This window comes from Mustela erminea, chromosome 3 (genome assembly GCF_009829155.1).
Source record: "Mustela erminea isolate mMusErm1 chromosome 3, mMusErm1.Pri, whole genome shotgun sequence".
NCBI classification, from domain to species: Eukaryota; Metazoa; Chordata; class Mammalia; order Carnivora; family Mustelidae; genus Mustela; species Mustela erminea.
In genome coordinates, this window is record NC_045616.1 from 87,803,012 (window position 1) to 87,821,170 (window position 18,159).

At 35.0% G+C, this 18,159-nt stretch overlaps 1 protein-coding gene across 5 annotated transcripts in view; it reads right to left on the minus strand.

The window, feature by feature from the left end:
- MATR3 (matrin 3) overlaps window positions 1–18,159 on the minus strand; it is a 30,183-nt gene that overhangs the window by 3,285 nt on the left and 8,739 nt on the right. For 4 of the 5 annotated variants that reach the window (XM_032336552.1, XM_032336554.1, XM_032336553.1 and 1 more), the window contains 13 exons: window positions 14,550–15,637; window positions 9,608–9,669; window positions 8,619–8,660; window positions 8,169–8,281; window positions 7,531–7,583; window positions 6,569–6,694; window positions 5,942–6,067; window positions 5,598–5,765; window positions 4,291–4,422; window positions 3,789–3,832; window positions 3,319–3,694; window positions 1,059–1,425; window positions 458–579 (listed from right to left, as the gene is read on the minus strand). In XM_032336552.1, coding sequence (XP_032192443.1) covers window positions 458–579; window positions 1,059–1,425; window positions 3,319–3,694; window positions 3,789–3,832; window positions 4,291–4,422; window positions 5,598–5,765; window positions 5,942–6,067; window positions 6,569–6,694; window positions 7,531–7,583; window positions 8,169–8,281; window positions 8,619–8,660; window positions 9,608–9,669; window positions 14,550–15,461 — 2,643 coding nt within the window. In that variant the 5' untranslated portion in view covers window positions 15,462–15,637. The remainder of the gene's footprint in view (window positions 1–457; window positions 580–1,058; window positions 1,426–3,318; window positions 3,695–3,788; window positions 3,833–4,290; window positions 4,423–5,597; window positions 5,766–5,941; window positions 6,068–6,568; window positions 6,695–7,530; window positions 7,584–8,168; window positions 8,282–8,618; window positions 8,661–9,607; window positions 9,670–14,549; window positions 15,638–18,159) is intronic. The other variant, XM_032336556.1, reaches the window with a different exon arrangement.

An 18,159-nucleotide genomic window follows, 5' to 3' on the forward strand; every position in this document is an offset into this window, starting at 1 on the left:
TTGGGAAGAAGTAACTTTAGTTATAAGAGAATCTGTAACAGCTAAAAAATTATTCAATAATTTAATTAGAATGTACTATAGAAAAAGGCTCAACAGATGTTCCTAGAATTCATTAGACTGCTTAAGGCCCATCAACAAAGAAATAAAAGTGTCATCTCTAGGATAAAGCATTGTGATTGGTCTACAGAAGGTACCATACACATTTTACTTTGTGTAACTTTATATGATTTTTTAAAAAATATTTTATTTATTTATTTGACAGACAGAGATCACAAGTAGGCAGAGAGGCAGGCAGAGAGAGAGGAAGGGAAGCAGGCTCCCTGCTGAGCAGAGAGCCCTGAGGGGCTGGATCCCACGTCTGAGCTGAAGGCAGAGGCTTTAACCCACTAAGCCACCCAGGTGCCCCTATACGATTTGTTTTTATAAAAGAACTCTACTCTTTTAGATTCAGTCTTACCTTTAATTTCTGATAATGAGGAAGGCTGCTGCAATGAGTATTCTTTGCAACTTCTTCATTTGTATAAAAGAGTGAACACAGCTTACAGTAAAACCCTGTTTTAGGTATCACATAGTCTATACCTAGAACACAAACATACATTCTTACAAATTTAGTAAATCAGAAGTTTTAATTAGTGTTCTCAAATCTTTTTTCCATCATTATTTGAATGAGGTATTTGTGAGAAGTCCATTATAGCCTAAGCTAAAACGAAACAAAAACCATAGTATCATTAGTTAATTGTACTTAATTGATGTTTAAGGTCCACCTAACTGTACTCTTAAAAAAGGGCAGAAATATAAAAAAGATAAAGAAAAAGCAATGTGAAATTCTCAGAAACCTTTATGCGGAGAAAGAACATATTGTGAAATGGTAACAAAAGATAACACAAAATGAGGAGAGTTGGTTAAGTGGAGAAGAATATATCGATTAAGATTTACAAATCATTCTGCAGAGAAATAAATTTAAAATGGTATCAAAGTTTATGTAAGACCAATTTAAAAATTATTTAGTAATAAACTTGTAAGGGGTGAGAAGGGAAGAACAAAGCCTTATATCTCACCAACAGGAACATTGGGCTGATATGGTCCAATTCTATACTCATCTGGGATTGTATAGTCCTCCTTGTTTTCATCACTTTGGCCATCTGCATTTTCACTTGTATCTTTGTTGGGATCATCAGCATTCTCAGCAGATTCAGCGCCTGGTTCTGTATTTTCCTCATTTTTAATTCCATTTTCCAACGCTGCTTCATTTTCTTGATCAAGTTCCTCGATCTTGTCCACCTTAATTTCAACCAAACCATCATCATTTTTGTCACCAGATTTAAATGCCATGCCCGATTTACGAAGTTTCTGAAGTTCCGAATCTTCCTCATCACCAACCTCATCTAGAGTGACAAAACCTTCCATACTCCCTGGGAAACGACGCTGTTAAGAAAGACAAATTTACTCTGCAACAATTATCCTGCAGCATCCCTTCCATTTGCTTTACTTGAAGGGAAAGGGATAGCGTCTTTGCCCTTAGTCATTCTTTCAAAATACTGACTTGTTCCTTTCTCCCCCAAAATCACTGTTGTTTTTTAAAACAACTTTGTTTTAAAACTATATAATTAAAAGCCTGCCTCACATGAAGAGCAGAAAATAAATGAGGTAAGGACATTATATTCTACACTTCTTAAAACTATTAGGCTGCAAGGGACTGTATCAAAATGTGCTTTGATAAAAGTAGTTCAATGTTATCCTTTGGAAGACAGTATCTTAGGATAAAACTGTTATTTAGAGAACACTAAGTCTCGAAAGTGGTTAAAAAAGGAAAAAAAAAAAAATCAAGCAGTATGACCAAGGACAATTTATTGAACTTCTCTATGCCTAAATTTTCTCATTCATAAAACCAGGTTAATAAAGGTATTTTATCTGCTGCTTATAGTTACTCTGAGGATTAAGTTTATTAGCATACACAAAGAGCTGAGAAAAATTTATAGCATGTAATAAGTATCAGCTCTTAAGAGTGCAAATATAACGTTCTGGGGCACCTGCATGGCTCAGTGGGTTAAGTCTCTGCCTCCCGCTCAGGTCCTGGGATCAAGCCCCACACTGGGCTCTCTGCTCATTTGGGAGCCTGCTTCCCCTCTCTCTCTGCCTGCTGCTCTGCCTACTTGTGATCTCTGTCAAATTAAAAAAAAAAAAAAGAAAAAAGAAAAAGAGTGCAAACATATTACGCAACAATCATCCACTTCAGCCAGAAACTAAGTTATGTGACTAGGCACCTGAGTGACTCAGTAGCTTAAATGTCGGCTTTTTGCTCAGGTCACCAAAGGCCACAATCCCAGGGTCCTCAGGTCCAATCCTCTGTCAGGCTTCCTGGTCAGCAGGAAGCAGGAAGATTCACCCTCTCATTCTGCCCCTCTCCCTGCTCCTGCTGGCTTGCTCTCTTTCAAATAAATAAAATCTTTAAAAAACGCAACAACAAAAAAAGCAAAACAATGTTATGTGACCAAACCAACAAAATCTGCCTTCCAATGGCTGAATATTGCTTACAAGGAACCAATGGACCAGGAAAGGACCTCACTGAAAGAACCATTTAATATAAGGGGCTTCAAAGGCATTTTAGTGCTCTAATCCTTAATGCAGATAATCAGTAGATCATGGTCTTTTGTTTTACTATTCTTTATGCTTTGTATATATTTTTATATTTGTATTCACCTTATATGCTTATCAGTGACGTGTGTTCTAAGCAAAATGTCTTAAAAGTTACTGTATTATCTGATCAAGCTTATGTTTCTCAAATACGAGAATTCTTCAAGCTTAACAAAATAAGATCCTATTTTTAAGTAATCTCTATGCCCAACCTGGGGCCTGAACCCACAACCCCAAGATCAAGAGTTGCATGCTCCACTAAGCCAGCCAGATGCCCCAAGTTTAACAGTTTTTAAATGAATGGCAAATGTTTTACTATCTTGGGCCAATTAACTTATTATAAACTCCTGTCCCATCTTTTAAAAAATAAGCTGTACTAAAAGGCTGCTTACCAGTACTTACATTCTACAATACACAAACATATGTAGATTTAGGACTTCCTCCTACCTGACTAAAAACTTCCTTCTGTTAGTTGACACTTTTTAACAACTACTATAAAAAGTCTTACTTAACCTATTTATTGCAGAGTTTACTTTTAAATATTTATTCTATAAATGGTTCATACCTGATTTTTTCTCATGTAAGTGACTAATTCCCTTTAAGCTGATGCTGCTAATGTAAATAATAAACATTTATCTGATCTAGTTTTCTGTCAGCACAGGTCAACATACAATCTTCCTTTACCTTTTTCAGCTTTTTCTTTGCAGCTGCCGAAGCGCTGGCATTTCCATCTTTTTTCACAGCTTTGTCCGAAGATTCCTTTTTCCCATCAGAAGCGACATCACCTAAATTAGCAAGATCTGTCTCATCTCCCACCGAACTGCCACTTTCTAGCAGTGCTGCTGCTTCTTCTTCATCCACGAGTAGCTCATCTTCAGATTCAAGAAGCATGTTAGGTTCTTGCTCGGCTTGGTCATCCTTTGTATCTTTTTCACCATCTTCACCTGATTTCTCTTCTTGTTCTTTACCTTCAGTTGTACTTTCAGTCTTCTGGGAACCATCAATCTTGGATTTCTTATCGCTTGGAGATTCTTTGCCATCTGGAGAATAAGATCTTTTCCTGAAATCAAAAGGATACCCCCCTCAATTAATTCTCCTGAGTTGGAAAACAGAAGTTTAATATACCATTGTATATACACACAAAATGAAATTACCGAGATTTATCTTTTTTCAGTAAGTCAATGCCTCTGTTGGGAATCTAAAAGATAAAATTTTTTATCAGTTAAATAAATGTATTAAAATACATTCATTTGCAGATTATATAATTACCCAATTAACTAACAGTTAAGGAACATCCTTCATATCATCAACTAAGCTTATTCAATCCCAGTGACCATACCTAAGAATGTAAGCTGCCTCCAGTAAGCAATTCATTACAATCAACATTTCGACAGAGCATAGAGCAGTGGAAAATAAATATTTTGGTAGAACTCAAGTTCAAATAAATCTTAAATAGATAAAACCAATGAAGGCATTTTTACCATAACACCATTAAAATAACAACAAACTTCTACTGAAGAATACCAAGGGAAAAAACAATGTTATCTTTAAATAACCAAATCCTGTATTCTTAGCAAATAAAAATGTTTATAAGCATGCTGTGCTTGAAATATGTGAAACAAGCTTTATAAGGATGACAAATTCAGTACTACATACCCTCAGTACCAATTTTTTATATTTTTCAGACAAGTCAACTTTCACACATCTCCCCTGAAACCAAAGGGCCTTTTTCAAACAGTGGTCGACCATTGCCATTGCATCTTCTCTGGTCTCCATCTCAATAAAGGCCTTAAACAAAAAAAGGAAAAGGGGAAAAAAAGAAAAAAAAAAGAAAAAAAAAAAGAAGCAATCAGCTTATAAGAGATCAATGGTACAGTCCCAAAACCTCCAAATATCCCATCAACTCAGGAAGTTAAATTTTTTTTTTTTTTACAGTTTACTCAATGGAATCACATATAAAGTGGAAAGCAACACTGTAATGTAATACCAATGGGGCAAGAAAGAAACAGTACACCCATATACACACAGGGAGATTTTTCTAGATGCACACTTGGAAGCAAAGTGTTACCATATTTACTTTTCCACTTTATAGCTTCTCAGTATTTACTGTTTTACACACTGAGAATCCACTGTGACTTAAAAAAAAAAAAAAAAAAAATCACCATTTATTAAGCAAAGAAAATTTAAAATTTATAAGATAATTATTCTCCCTTTATTAAAAGTGAAGATACAGAAATAAACCTTAGAGTACTAGTTATCTTAAAATTTTTAAAAAAGTTATTTAGGGGACCACTTGGGTGGCTCAGTGGGTTAAGCCTCTGCCTTTGGCTCAGGTCATGATCTCAGGGTCCTGGGATCCCTGCACTGTGCTCCCTGCTCAATGGGGAGCCTGCTTCCCCTCTCTTTCTGCCTGCCTCTCTGCCTACTTGTAATCTCTGTCAAATAAATAAAAAAATCTTTATGGGGCGCCTGGGTGGCTCAGTGGGTTAAGCCGCTGCCTTCAGCTCAGGTCATGATCTCAGGGTCCTGGGATCGAGTCCCGCATCGGGCTCTCTGCTCAGCAGGGAGCCTGCTTCCCTCTCTCTCTGCCTGCCTCTCCATCTACCTGTGATTTCTCTCTGTCAAATAAATAAATAAATAAAATCTTTAAAAAAATAAAAAAAAATAAAAAAAAAATAAAAAAATCTTTAAAAAGTTATTTAAATTCAATTAACATAGAGTTTATTATTAGTTCAGAGGTAAAGTTCAGTGATTTTTCAGTTGCATGTAACACTTAGTGCTCATTACATCTCGTGCCCTCCTTAATGCCCATTACCCTGTTACCCCTGCCCTCTCACCAGCAACCCTCAGTTTGTTTCCTATAGTTAAAAGTCCCTTATAGTGTGTCTCCCTCTCTGATACTGTCTTATTTCCCCTTCCCTCTCCCCATGATCCTCCTTAAAAGCTTCTATGTTTGGGATTACCTGACTTTTCATCCTCATCAGTATGTAATTTTTAATTTTTCCATAAGGCTCAGCAAGCTTGAGAACTGCACTGTCAGAATAGCCAGAATGAGGTAAATTGCTGAGATGTATCACACGTCCAAGCTCTTGCTTTTGATCAAACTTCTGGTCTGGCTTCCCCTCAGGTTTCTAAATAATAAACAAGCAAACAGGCAATTCAAACGTGGTAGGTATCCTATAATTATTTGTTAATAGTTAAGGTAATTCTAGTTACTAGCAACAACTTAAAGTAGCTAAAGTTAATAAATATTAAAACGATGTATTAAATGGTTGGTGGTACAAATCTGGAAATAATTGGTAATTACCTTTATTCTTTTATACTTCTGTGATAAATGAACTCTCACTGGCTTGCCAAATACTAATGCTGGTGTGGTTGTATAATAATCCACTGCAGCCTGAGCATCCTCTGTAGTTGCCATTTCAATAAATGCCTAAAATTGGGACAAAATTATTATTTCCAAAATAAAATAAGATTGCCCAAGTCTTTCTAGATATATTAAATCATTAGGAAGCATTTTTAAGAGTCTAAAAACAGAATCAACACAGTTAATAGCTGTTTTGTAAAAGGTCATCTCAGAATTTACTACCTTCATGCTACTCAAGTTTCATTTATTATGTCTACTGTACTTCAAATAATAATTTGCATCCATTTTGATAAAAGTTTGGAATGGCTTCTCAAAGAATTATCATCCTCTTATAGCCCTTACAGTAATATAATGACAATTTTACTGCTTAAGGACAATTAATAAATAATCCATTAGGCCTAGAAATTAATGTTATTGACATACTTCAACTATTTGCTTCTCTCTCTATTAACATTCCATATTAATGATTCAAGATCACACTGAGGGCTTTTTCTAATATAAAATCATATAATTCCTTTAGGAACTGTATTAGTAATGAATAAATACTACACTTATTTCAACTCATACCTCATTAATTTTATTTAGAATCAGATGATTTGAAATGACTCCAAATGGTTCCACCAGCTGTAACAGTTGGTATCTCAAGTTTTTCCCTCGTTGAAAATCCATGATGTGAACAACTCGGCTTGTTTCCTATACATTAGGAAAAAATCAAGTCAAGAAGTCTCTTTAGAATCAAGATGAAAACGTGTTACATATTACAAGTTTCACAGTCTAAAGTTAACCAGAACAGATTAAGTATTTAAAACAACTCACAACATTCTAGAGAATTTTAAAACTAGGAAATCAGATTCACTGGGGTAGATCTCAAAGTTTCAGAAAGCCTCTGCAGGTTTTTTTTTTGTTTTTAAGATTTCATTTATTCATTTGAGTGTGTGAGAGAAAGAGCATGAGAGGGGAGGTCAGCAGGAGAAGCAGAGTCCCCATGGAGCTGGGAGCCCGATGTGAGACTCGATCCCAGGACTCCGGGGCCATGACCTGAGCCGAAGGCAGTCACTTAACCAAGTGAGCCACCCAGGCACCCTATGCAGTTACAGTTATTTTTAAATAGGATACTGTAGACATAAATGGACAGCAAAATTTCTTTCCCTTTTTTAAAATAAAGTATCTCAATTTTTTTTTTTTTTTGACAGACAAAGACCACAAGTAGGCAGAGGGGCAAGCAGGCTTCGAGCCCGATGCAAGGATCCCAGGACCCTGAGATTATGACCTGAGCCAAAGGCAGAGACTTAACCCACTGAGCCACCCAGACGCCCCTGCAGTAAAACTTCTTACACTCAAGATGAGTTCTCTATACTATGGGTATATGAAAATTAAACTTTTAACTCTAAGTCATATAGAAGCCTGATAGTTTTCAAACAATATAGCAGCCTTTCTATAATAAAGGACTACAATACAAACTCAATTTACAGGATCTCAAAGTTAAATTACAGTTCCCCCCAAAATAAAGTAAGAGTTGTATTACTGACCACTCTGCCTTTCTGCATGTGTCTTGGTCCTTGCAGGTTCCCATTTCCAGCACCTTTATGGACAAAAAGTGATTTTTAAAAAATCTTGTAATAAATATACTGGTTATAACATAATGGGACATCATTAAAAAAAAAAAATCTGAGAGAGCGAGAAAGAGCAGAGAAGGGCGCGGGGTGGGGGGGGGACAGAGGAAAAAGAGAAGCAGACTCTCTGCCGAGCCTAGAGTCTTACAAGGGCTTCCATCTCAGGACCCTGAGATCAGGAACTGAGCAGAAACCAGGAGCAGGGACACTTAACCAACTTAACCACACATGCACCACCACCCCACTTTTTAAAGCAGGCTCTATATCCAGCTAGGAGCCCAATGCAGGGCCAGAACTCACAACCCTGAGATCAAAACCTGAGCTGAGATCAAGAGTCGGATGCTTAACCGACTGAGCCACCCAGGCGCCTCACGAAAACAGGACATCTTTCAAACACAAATCAGAGGTTACTACAAGTATAATAAGAACCATGTCTTCTCATGAGATATGATGTTATTTTGATTAATTTTTCAACAAGCCTTCTTTTACCTCTAATCACTGCATTTCATTTTTAGTAAAAGCTCTCAGAGAAAGGTGACAAATTTTATAATCACCCAGATTTCCTCTTGGTCCAACCGCTGGTCCCCCAAGATGAAATGAGGGAGGTGGAGGTCCCAGAATTCCTGGTGCTGGGTTTGTAGACTGCTGCAGCATGAATGGATCACCCCTAGTAAGGAGAGACATAAAATGTAATGAATACAAAATGTTTCATCAAAAATAATTTAAGATATATTGTTAAAATACCCCTTTAATGATTATAATTCCAATCTTTGCAGGCATTTATGTGTGAAGTAACTAGGGGAAAAGCTGTAATAACAGTAACATAATAATCACTAACATAAAAATTAGAATTCTAAAGATTCTTTTACCCACAGTGACTTATACCAAACTCTCATATTTAATGAAGATACTCAGAAAATATGTGCTTATAAATTTTGAAAGTTTAACCTGAATTCCTTACAATGATCTCCTTTATTAACAAGAGCTTAAAAATTTTAACTTACATTGTGTGTCCTGTATCATTGTCAGGATTCCATTCTGGGTAGCTTTAAAGAGACCAGAAAATTAACTTTAAAATAAAACTGTCCTTTTCATAAAATAGCCTTGTTTGGCCTTTAAAACAGAGTTTATTTATTAGTGAAGTTACAGGAGAGTCTAAGTGTTAGAAATACTATAATTTAAAACATAACATATGGATATTTAAAAAAAAAAAACCTCGAGAACTTCAAAATAATCCAAATGAACAAGAACAAACGTGTTCTATAATGAAAATTTAGATAATATACATTTAAGTTTAATTTTATATTTATTTGGTAAGTCATAAGGAGGAAAAAGTGCTGCATGGGGAACTGGAAATGTGGATATATACAGAAATAAGGACCAACCGCAGGTTTTCCTTCTCCAGTATTAAATTCCAATAGCAAAAACAGAGTTGTGACACTAGAAAGTAAAGAAAGCCCCAACGGAGCTAGACATATATGAAAACTGGCAATCTAGTGAACAACGGGTTTGTGTGTTTCAGCAGGGAGATTCTTTATGAATCAGCAGCTTAAAATCAGAACCAAAGGTCACTCAAAAACAAAAAGTGTATCTTGATGGATTTTGCTCAACAACTTCTAATTCCTAAAGACTTTTCTATCTGCTATATTTTTAGAGCATGTATTAATTGTTACTGAAAATGCCTGAGTTTATTCTATGTATCAAAGGCCATCTTTAAGTGTCTTAAAAATTATTGCAATTTGCAGAAAGACAGCCCATTTATTTGCCCTACAAATAATATTAAATAAAAAACACCACTAACACTGAACCTAATATTCTGAAATGAGATTCCAGATCTAAACATTTTGTTTGTAATTGATAAGGCCTGGTCAGTATCAACTACGCAGTGTTGAACAATGTGGGTATTACAAGCAAGTGATGAATCCCCCAAAACCAATCAATGGCTGTTTCTGATTCACGGTACGGATGCTTTAAAGGTATTTCAAACTCCTACATTTCAAGAAGAAGCTGGCATCGACGACTGTGACTTGCTCCATTGATATGTTGACTCCACTCCTGCAGCAAAGTAAATTAGTAGAATTAACAAAAAAAAAAGCTAAAATATTTTTCATCTGAACCATTCAAACTCTAGCAAGTTAATTTGTATGCAGTATAACATATGCTTTCAAGCATGACAGACTGTAGAAAACACCTGACCATTCAATAGTCACAACAAATTAATTTAAAACCATTTCTCTGAATCCTTGTAGCATGATCCTGCCCTCAAATACGCCATGCACATTCTTGGAAAAACTGGATTAACTTGGTTAACATACTAATAGACCTGACAGGGAAAAGAGAGTTAATAAAGATCAAGAATAACAACTGACCTTGAGATCACCTAGACATACTAATCTCTACTGTGGACCAAACTGGATTATATATATTGTATCATTAGAACTGCCTTTATAAAACTCTATGATAAAATATCCATGCGTCTATCTACTTTTCTAGAAATGTTATGTGACTAGTTAATTATATCCAGCTTTAATGTGTGTTCCAAGTGTACTACAGCCATGAAAAGCTAAGATTCAACAGGAATGGTTTTTCTAGAAAATGGTCCCCATTTATCAAAAAACTAAGCTCCCATTCTACTTCCCATAAGTAAAGAAGCAAATTTCAGAAATGCCTGTTTCCAAATTTTAGGAAGGGAAACATTCATCAGTATTTGTGCTCCTCTGTGGTTATTTTTTTAAATTAATTTAAGGGATTAACTTCTTTCCTATTTTATGCAAATAAGCTTTCCTTTCTTTAGTTAAAAAAAAAAAATCCACATATAAATGATCAATGTTTTAGACAACTGAAGAAAGAGGAGTTAGGAAAAGCAGGCTTTGCTGTCAGACTGACTAGGTTCCATTCCCAAGGTGCCACTTAATAGACATGAATCCTTGGTACCTATCAGTACCTATTATTGAAATTTACTATGATTCAATACCTTCCTAGGATTTTATGTAAAGTGAATGACTAAAGGTAAACTGCTTATCAGAACATTGCCAGGCACAAAAGTGCCCAAAAAAGAAAAAAAATTAACTGTCATTACATTGCTTATAAAGCTATCTCGTTTTACAATTCCTGCTTTACAAGTACGGTTTCACAAATTCCCACAAAATGAGGCAACTTCCGTCACATCCACACTACCTAATACATTATATTTGGAATATAAAACACGGTCAGGCAATGTTTTTAAAATGGAGACTCACTTAGAGCTAAATTAAAATAAGAAACCAAATTGCAAGAGCTACCTTCTTGAAAAGCTTCAGAATGGTGTTTTATAAACCCAATTTTAAAAAATGGATTTATATTACAAAAGCTTACATACTTCCTCTCCCCTAAAAGAATTAATTAACATCCTGTGAAAGAACTATGGAAGCTGTACCTCAAAGCTAGATTATCTTTTTAAAAATAATGGCTAATAGCTAAGGAACCTAAAGAAATCTCTTCAGCTGGCTCCACAACCAGTTTATCTGGGATATAAAAATTGTACTTGCAAAGCAACAGACCACTGACTTATTGGAGGACACTTTTAAAATGGCTATAAGAAGAGGTCCCATAGGTCAAGTTCACAAAATTCCTAAGAGGGACTAAACAAATACCTTAACTTAGAATTTTCTGAAATAAAAATATTCAGATTTTATTTAAAACGTCCTTGAGAAGCAGTGTGTTGGGAGAGGAGTAAAAGTTACCCTATTATGCACAGGAGATGGAAAGGTATCTAGTTGAACAGAAAACTATTTATATCCAATCCTCTTTGCTCTTTAAAGGTTCAAACTTAAGGTAAAAATGTAGCTGGAGTTTCAAAGTACTAGAAGGAAGGCCAAGATCAAAGAATTATTATGTATCTCCCAAACCCACCCACATTCCTAATCTGCACTACCCCATTGGCATCTTTGGTTTAAGGCGAGGATTAAGAGTCAAAAGGGTTTTTAAAAAACCTATATTCTTGATTCTAAATTGAGGTAGCTTTCACATCAGATTAATAAGGTAAAAGGATTCACATTTTGAATGTAGAAGTTCTGTAGGAAAACTGTATTCACCTTAACAGTCTTTGAGATACCTAAATTATATAAAGAAAGGATAATTTGGGAGAAGCACTTCTGGAATGGCAGAATAAAGACTTTAAGGGCTTTTAGAATAATACTAAAAGGAAAACTATGAGCTCAAGTGACAAGACGGTGAAAAGGCTGTAGTGGGCACTCTAAGTGAAAAGAATTTGAGGGAAGTCTGAGGTTGTGGAGAAAAGTAATTTGACATTCTAAAATGACCTAGGAAGAAATAAAAGCAACACCATCACTCAAAGTCACTTAAAATATCAAATAATGATGATAAATTAGATCATGTTTTTCACCTAAAAGTTCTTTATTTCATGGTAAGATGAAGTTTTGATCATGTAAATTATTTAACACTACCACTAAGTGAAAAGAACAGATTTTCCAAGTTATGCAGCAATACCAGAGAGCAGGATTAAATGTTTAAAAATTTTCATTATCTACTTTCACCACAGGAATTTTCTCTCAAGTCATTGTTTCTGTATCAGCTATTAAATGAGAAAGGACCACAACTAAAGGTAAATAGTTATTTTTTTCAATAATGCAGATACTCAGAAAACATGAGCTATGTTAAGGAAACTGGAATACATTAAGACAACCAGAGTGCTTAAAATTCTTAAAATTGGCCCAATTTACAAATATAAATTTTGCAAATCAATCAATCAATCAATGGACCTCAAGTATTTCTTAAATGTTCACAATACTGTGGCACAGTACCAAAACCAGCTAGGGCCTAAGCATTTTGAAAGTATAAAATACCTCTTGCACTAGGGCAAGGTATCTTACTCTTGAATCCAAAGTTTCATCAGATATTTAAAAACGTTTTTTTCATTAATTTAGATCCATTTAACTATAGTGTTTTATTAATATTATTGTTCAGGAACTAATAGCAAAATTTGGAGAGAAAAGATTAATCACATATAATAACCGAAACTTTTCTCTGATTAAAGCCCTCTTGGGGTTTCCTTTTATGGTCCTTTAGTGTTTTTCTATGTGCAAGCAACAAGGGTAAATACTGCTCAAAGTCAGAATAATAAGATTTCCAGCAATAGCTCTTGATGTATGAGGACTCCATTAGCAAAGATTTTAAGTCCCTTAGAATCACCTTCATTTGAGACACTGTAACTAGCTATTTTCCTTGGAATTTAGAGACCCTATCTGAGAACACTGATAATATTGCCCATTCTGCAAAAGGCAAGAAGTAACAGAAAAAACTGAGTCACCAAAGTTTTGTGGACCTTTTCATTAAATCAACTCCCACCAGAGCTAAAACTTTATCCAACATATTTGGAAAAAGACAACACTAAAGACACCTAGCAAATAAAATCCCCTAACTTTTAGGAGTTTGGGGTCACATCTTCAATAAAAATTAATTTAGGAATTTAAATTTAGCATTTGATGTTAGTTTAGTTTATTTGGATTAAAGATTAAAATATTCTTTGTGCTGTACTTAATCTATTATACAATAATTCAAAAGATTTTTGTGCTACAGAAATAAATTTAGCTAAGAATTAACTTCTTAAAGACATTTTTCAAAGTATTCTGTAAATTCAAATGAAAGAAGTCTATTCTCTTAATTACCTGAGGCAAAAATACTGAGAGCCAAACACAGAAAAGGGAGTGGCTGGTAATACTTTTAAATAGAATATTAAAAACAAAATCACTCATGATCTATGATTTACTCAAAAAAATCAAGTCACTAAAAATCGCATTTTAAAGGGAAAGATATGAAAAAGAAATGATCCTTCCAGCTGTTACTGTAAAGAAAAAATCCTGAATAGTAATCATCAAATCCAATTTCATGGCAGCAACATGTTAAGTAGAATAACTGTACAGCACATCAGGAAATATGGACGGTCAGAGATCATAATTTAAGCTATTAGAGTGCTATTTATGTTGACTTTTAAGTCAACTGCACTGTATATAAAAAAAAATTCAGTGAGAATAAGTAACATTGAAAATGTTGGAAGAGAAAGGACAACGTATTTATAAGGGCATTTTGAAAAAGCTCCCATTTTACTAGATGTGATAATTAAAGCAAAGGAGAATTAGATATATATTTTTTTCTTTTTCCTTTTGCTCAAATGACTATAGCAGAAGTCTAAACCTAGTCAGAAAAAGAACATGGCTTATGAGGAACATAGAGCGGGATACTGCAGTAGTTGATTTTTCCAAGTCTCTAAAGGGACAGATGCAATATGGGATAATAAAAAGTGAGTTTTGAAGTATGTTTAAGAAAGTTGTGGAAAAGGAGAAAAAAAATGATGAAAAATTTCAGTCATAGTATGAGAGTTTGTGTCAAAGGGAAATTAAAAAAGAAGAATGAACTAATCTAAAATATGAAACATACTGAAACAAACACCAGGGCTCTACATTAACTCTTTCCCTGTAGCCACAGATAAGGAAAAAAAGAGAATTGTTCAAGAATACATCTTTACTACATACAAATCAGCAATCAAGACAGATGGAGAGCTGAAATCTAGCATCCTGAATGGCAGAGCACATTGACTGCAAAAAAAAAAAAATACTTAAAACAATTCAACAAAGCAGACAAAAAAACCTGCTTAAATATATGATTAAGAAGAACATATTGATGCCAAAAACCAACAAGATAATCCCAGTGGATGACAGCTTTGTGGCCAGAAGTAATCTAGGCAGATTGTATTAATGTAAAGCCCTGGTTTAATGCTCAAAAACAATTACCTTCCAAATAAAGTGTTCTCAAAAGCATAAAAATTCTCGATCAACTCAGTGTCACCAGACTACAGAATTAGAGTAAAAGATATAGGTAAATACAGAATAGGCACTACAATGTAAAAGAAATTAGAAGTATCTGTTGCATTAACTCACCTTATTAGAATGAACTGGCAAATCACATATAGAGCACAGATGGGGATAACCCTTCGGTAAGAGTCCATGGAAGTCTTCAATATTGCTACTTGGAGGAGCGCCCCTCTTTTTCTCAAAGAGAGATCTCTCTTGTAAGGGGCCAGGACCACGTCCCATTCTCTCATACTCACTGTCAAATTTATGATAGTTATGCGAGGTCTCACCAAAAAAAGAATCATCCCTACACCTTTCTCCATCTCTTAATCTGTCATCTTCATAATCCATTCTGTCATAATAACCAGATTCTTGAGAACGACTTCCATGGTCATAATCAAGCACTGGGTTGAGACTAGGACCACGATCATCAAAACTATCTCTTCTAAAGTGCCTTTTTTCTTCCCAATCATCCCTAGGTACTCTGTATGGTGGTTCCCGTGTAGCAGATCTGCCATCTCTACCATAACTCAATGTAGGGCCTTCTTCAGTTCTCCTCCTTTTAAGCTGTAGAAGGATTTGGGGCAAATTCTCAGGAGTAATCTTGTCCTCTGGATAACGACTCAGTTCATCTAAGTCTCTAGCAGACAGACCAAAGCTGGCCAAAATGTTACTGGCCTGGTCTGCATCTCCACGGTGTTGAGAAGACAAAGGGAGTGGACCTCTACTTCCAATGTTAAATATAGACTGCAAATTATGGGAAGAAGTACTAGCAGAAGACAGTGCACTATGAGCTCCTTGTTGATTCAATGAAGAACTCATTCCAAGATTCATTAAACTAGCAAGGCGTGCAGTACCCTGGTTCATCCTTCCAAGAGATGCTGGCATACTTAAAGACTGGGTAGCAGCAGCAAGAAGGCCTATTCCTGCTGCAGACAGGTCACGCCCATGACCCTGCGAGTCCCTACCGAGAGATGACTGCTGGAATGACTTGGACATTGTAGAACTATCTCTTGTCTAGTTTATAGACTTAAAAAAATTTTTTTAAAAGAAGGCCAAAAAGAAAGCTCAAGCTAGCAAACTAGGTTAACTTTGCTTCAAAAAATGGTAACGCCAAGAAAAAGGATCAATAAGGACTGTAGAATCTTCTTCAAGCTGAGAACCAGCAGACAACTCTGTAGAAAAATAAGCAATTTTAGTCATAAATCCCTTTAAGTAGATGCTGTTTTTTTTTTAGAAAAAAAAAACTTATGCATCATGTTGATTAAAAAAAAAACATATAAGATCTCAAACTTACAAGGAATTTATTACATATCTTAAACAGATTCCAGATGTATGCAGAGCCTGCATATAGATATTTAAAAAGTAGTCTTTCATGCCAAAGTTTATTAAAGGGAATTTCATACTGAATTTAAAAACATTTCAATTGAAGGATTAGATGTCTTGAGTACATCAAAATTTCAATAAAAATATAGATGGGTCTCTTCTTTTGGAAGAATAAAAATACACCCTATAGTATGATGTTTAAGTTCCAGGAGAAGACTAAAAACAAACAAAAAATCAAGGTCAGCAAGTCAAAGATGAATCAGTTGTACTCTGCTTTAGAAAATGAGACCTATTATTACTATCAGAAAGAACCAAGTAAAATCACAAGTAAATGAAGCTTAGGAGTCAAGTACCTAGTATAAGATCTAAGACCAAACACAATAGTTGAGACCTTTATGCAGCAAAATCAATTTGAGGTAAAGACAGATGTGAAGAAAAACAAGTGACTTCCTAGTTTAAGGATTTCTGCACAAATTTAAGCCATATGACTAACTGCCTTCTTACTGTCTATCCTGTATCAGGCAGTGCTTATTTCATTTCTAATTTTAAAAAGTAAGGAGAACTAAATATGGTCAATATAGAAATAGGAGAACTCCCAAGAAAAAACCCAGGTACAGGAAGTATAGGTGATTTAAAGAAGTGAAACTCCCCTCTAAGTTAGCATCCATCAAAGCTCAGTTAATACTCTGGGCTACAGAACCTCTAGAACTCAAAACCGGTAAAAATGAAAATGATATTGTGCTTATACAGATTTCTGTAAACTTTTCACAAGATTAGCCCATTCACTTGGAAATTTTAAATTCTGAACACAATCCCCCAAGATATGTTTCTGGATGAAATTACTTTCATTATCTTCCTTATTATTTCATCTCAAATTGTTACAGAGGAATTTGCAAAGCATTTACATACGATTCTCATGAAATATCAAATGACATACATAACAAATGTTCTTGATGAAATAATTTTTTATAATCACAACTATATACCAAGGTTAAGTCTAAAGTTGTTTGCTATATAATTCAATTAAGAAGCATTGCTCGGTTAAGTTTCATACATTTGATCACCCATTCACCTATGCACTGGTGGTTTAATATTATTAAATTTTATTACATTACAAACTGGGAAATATTCAAGTTACAAGTCTATTATGGGACCAATTCCACCAATGATCGAATAAAGCAAGGAAACACTGGACATACAGTGGTAGAGAAGTATAAAAAAAAGTCGCAGGCAAGACTTAGTTAGATTTTACAAAAAGATGTAACAAAGTTAAAAAGACACAGAAATGCTATCAGAGGTGACTGGAATTACAGAAGATGTTTTTGCACACCAAGAGAGATGAAACTGAGAAAAGATACTAAAGAAACTAGTTTTAGATGAGATATACTATATATAAACTACTTACGCTTTAAGAATAATAAAGACAAGAGTAAGTGGACTTTTCTGGATGAGTTTCCTTGGTATGTCTCACAGAAAATGCCATACAGAATGGCAGCTGAAATACTGTGCAAACATTATGAGGACCCTCTAAATTTCCAGGTATACTTTATTTTAAAAGATCAAAACGTTTTAGAGGGTTCTAAAACCAGCATGTCAAAGTAACCATATTACTGTTAATGGCAGTTTTGCCCTTCATGGTACCGACAAAGCTGTGTAATACAGAAAAGCCAGTTGTTTTTCTTCTTTTAAGGATTATTCCTTTGCCTTAGGGAAATTATATAACAGTATTATGACCATGTAAAAAATTTTAATTGATCATACTTTAAGGCAGTGACTGTTGGATTAGAGATCTTAATTACTTTTCTTTGTAGCACATATGAAAAGGGTGGATCTGTAAAAGGAAAGGTTAAGAGAAAAGATAACCTTAAGACAAAACAGAAAATGGATGTCAGAAAAACTCAGAAAAAGAGCAAGACAAACGACAATGTAAATCCCATGACAACTTGTAATCTCGTAAGACTAACCATAATGTTTTTAAGACTCACAGTTTCAATTTAAATGCAGCCCCACACAAGGACACGAGAACATTATTACTGAAAATGACGTAGTCAGACTTTTGACCGGAGCACAAATAATCAAAGTCTTAATTTTTTCATTAAAACAAAGAAATTGAGAGAAATCAGGGGCCTGGGTGGCTCAGTGAAGGTTAAGTGACTGCCCTGAGCTCAGCTCATGATCACAGGGTCCTGGGATTGAGTCCACGTCCGGCTCCTTGCTCCGGCTCCTTGCTCATCGACAGGAGTCTGCTTCTCCCTCTCCCTCTGCCCCTCCCCCTGCTCATTCTCTCTCTTTCCCTCTCTCAAATAAAATCTTAAATAATAATAATTAAAAAAAGGAAACAGAGAGAAATCAGACATGCCAGCATTGTTCA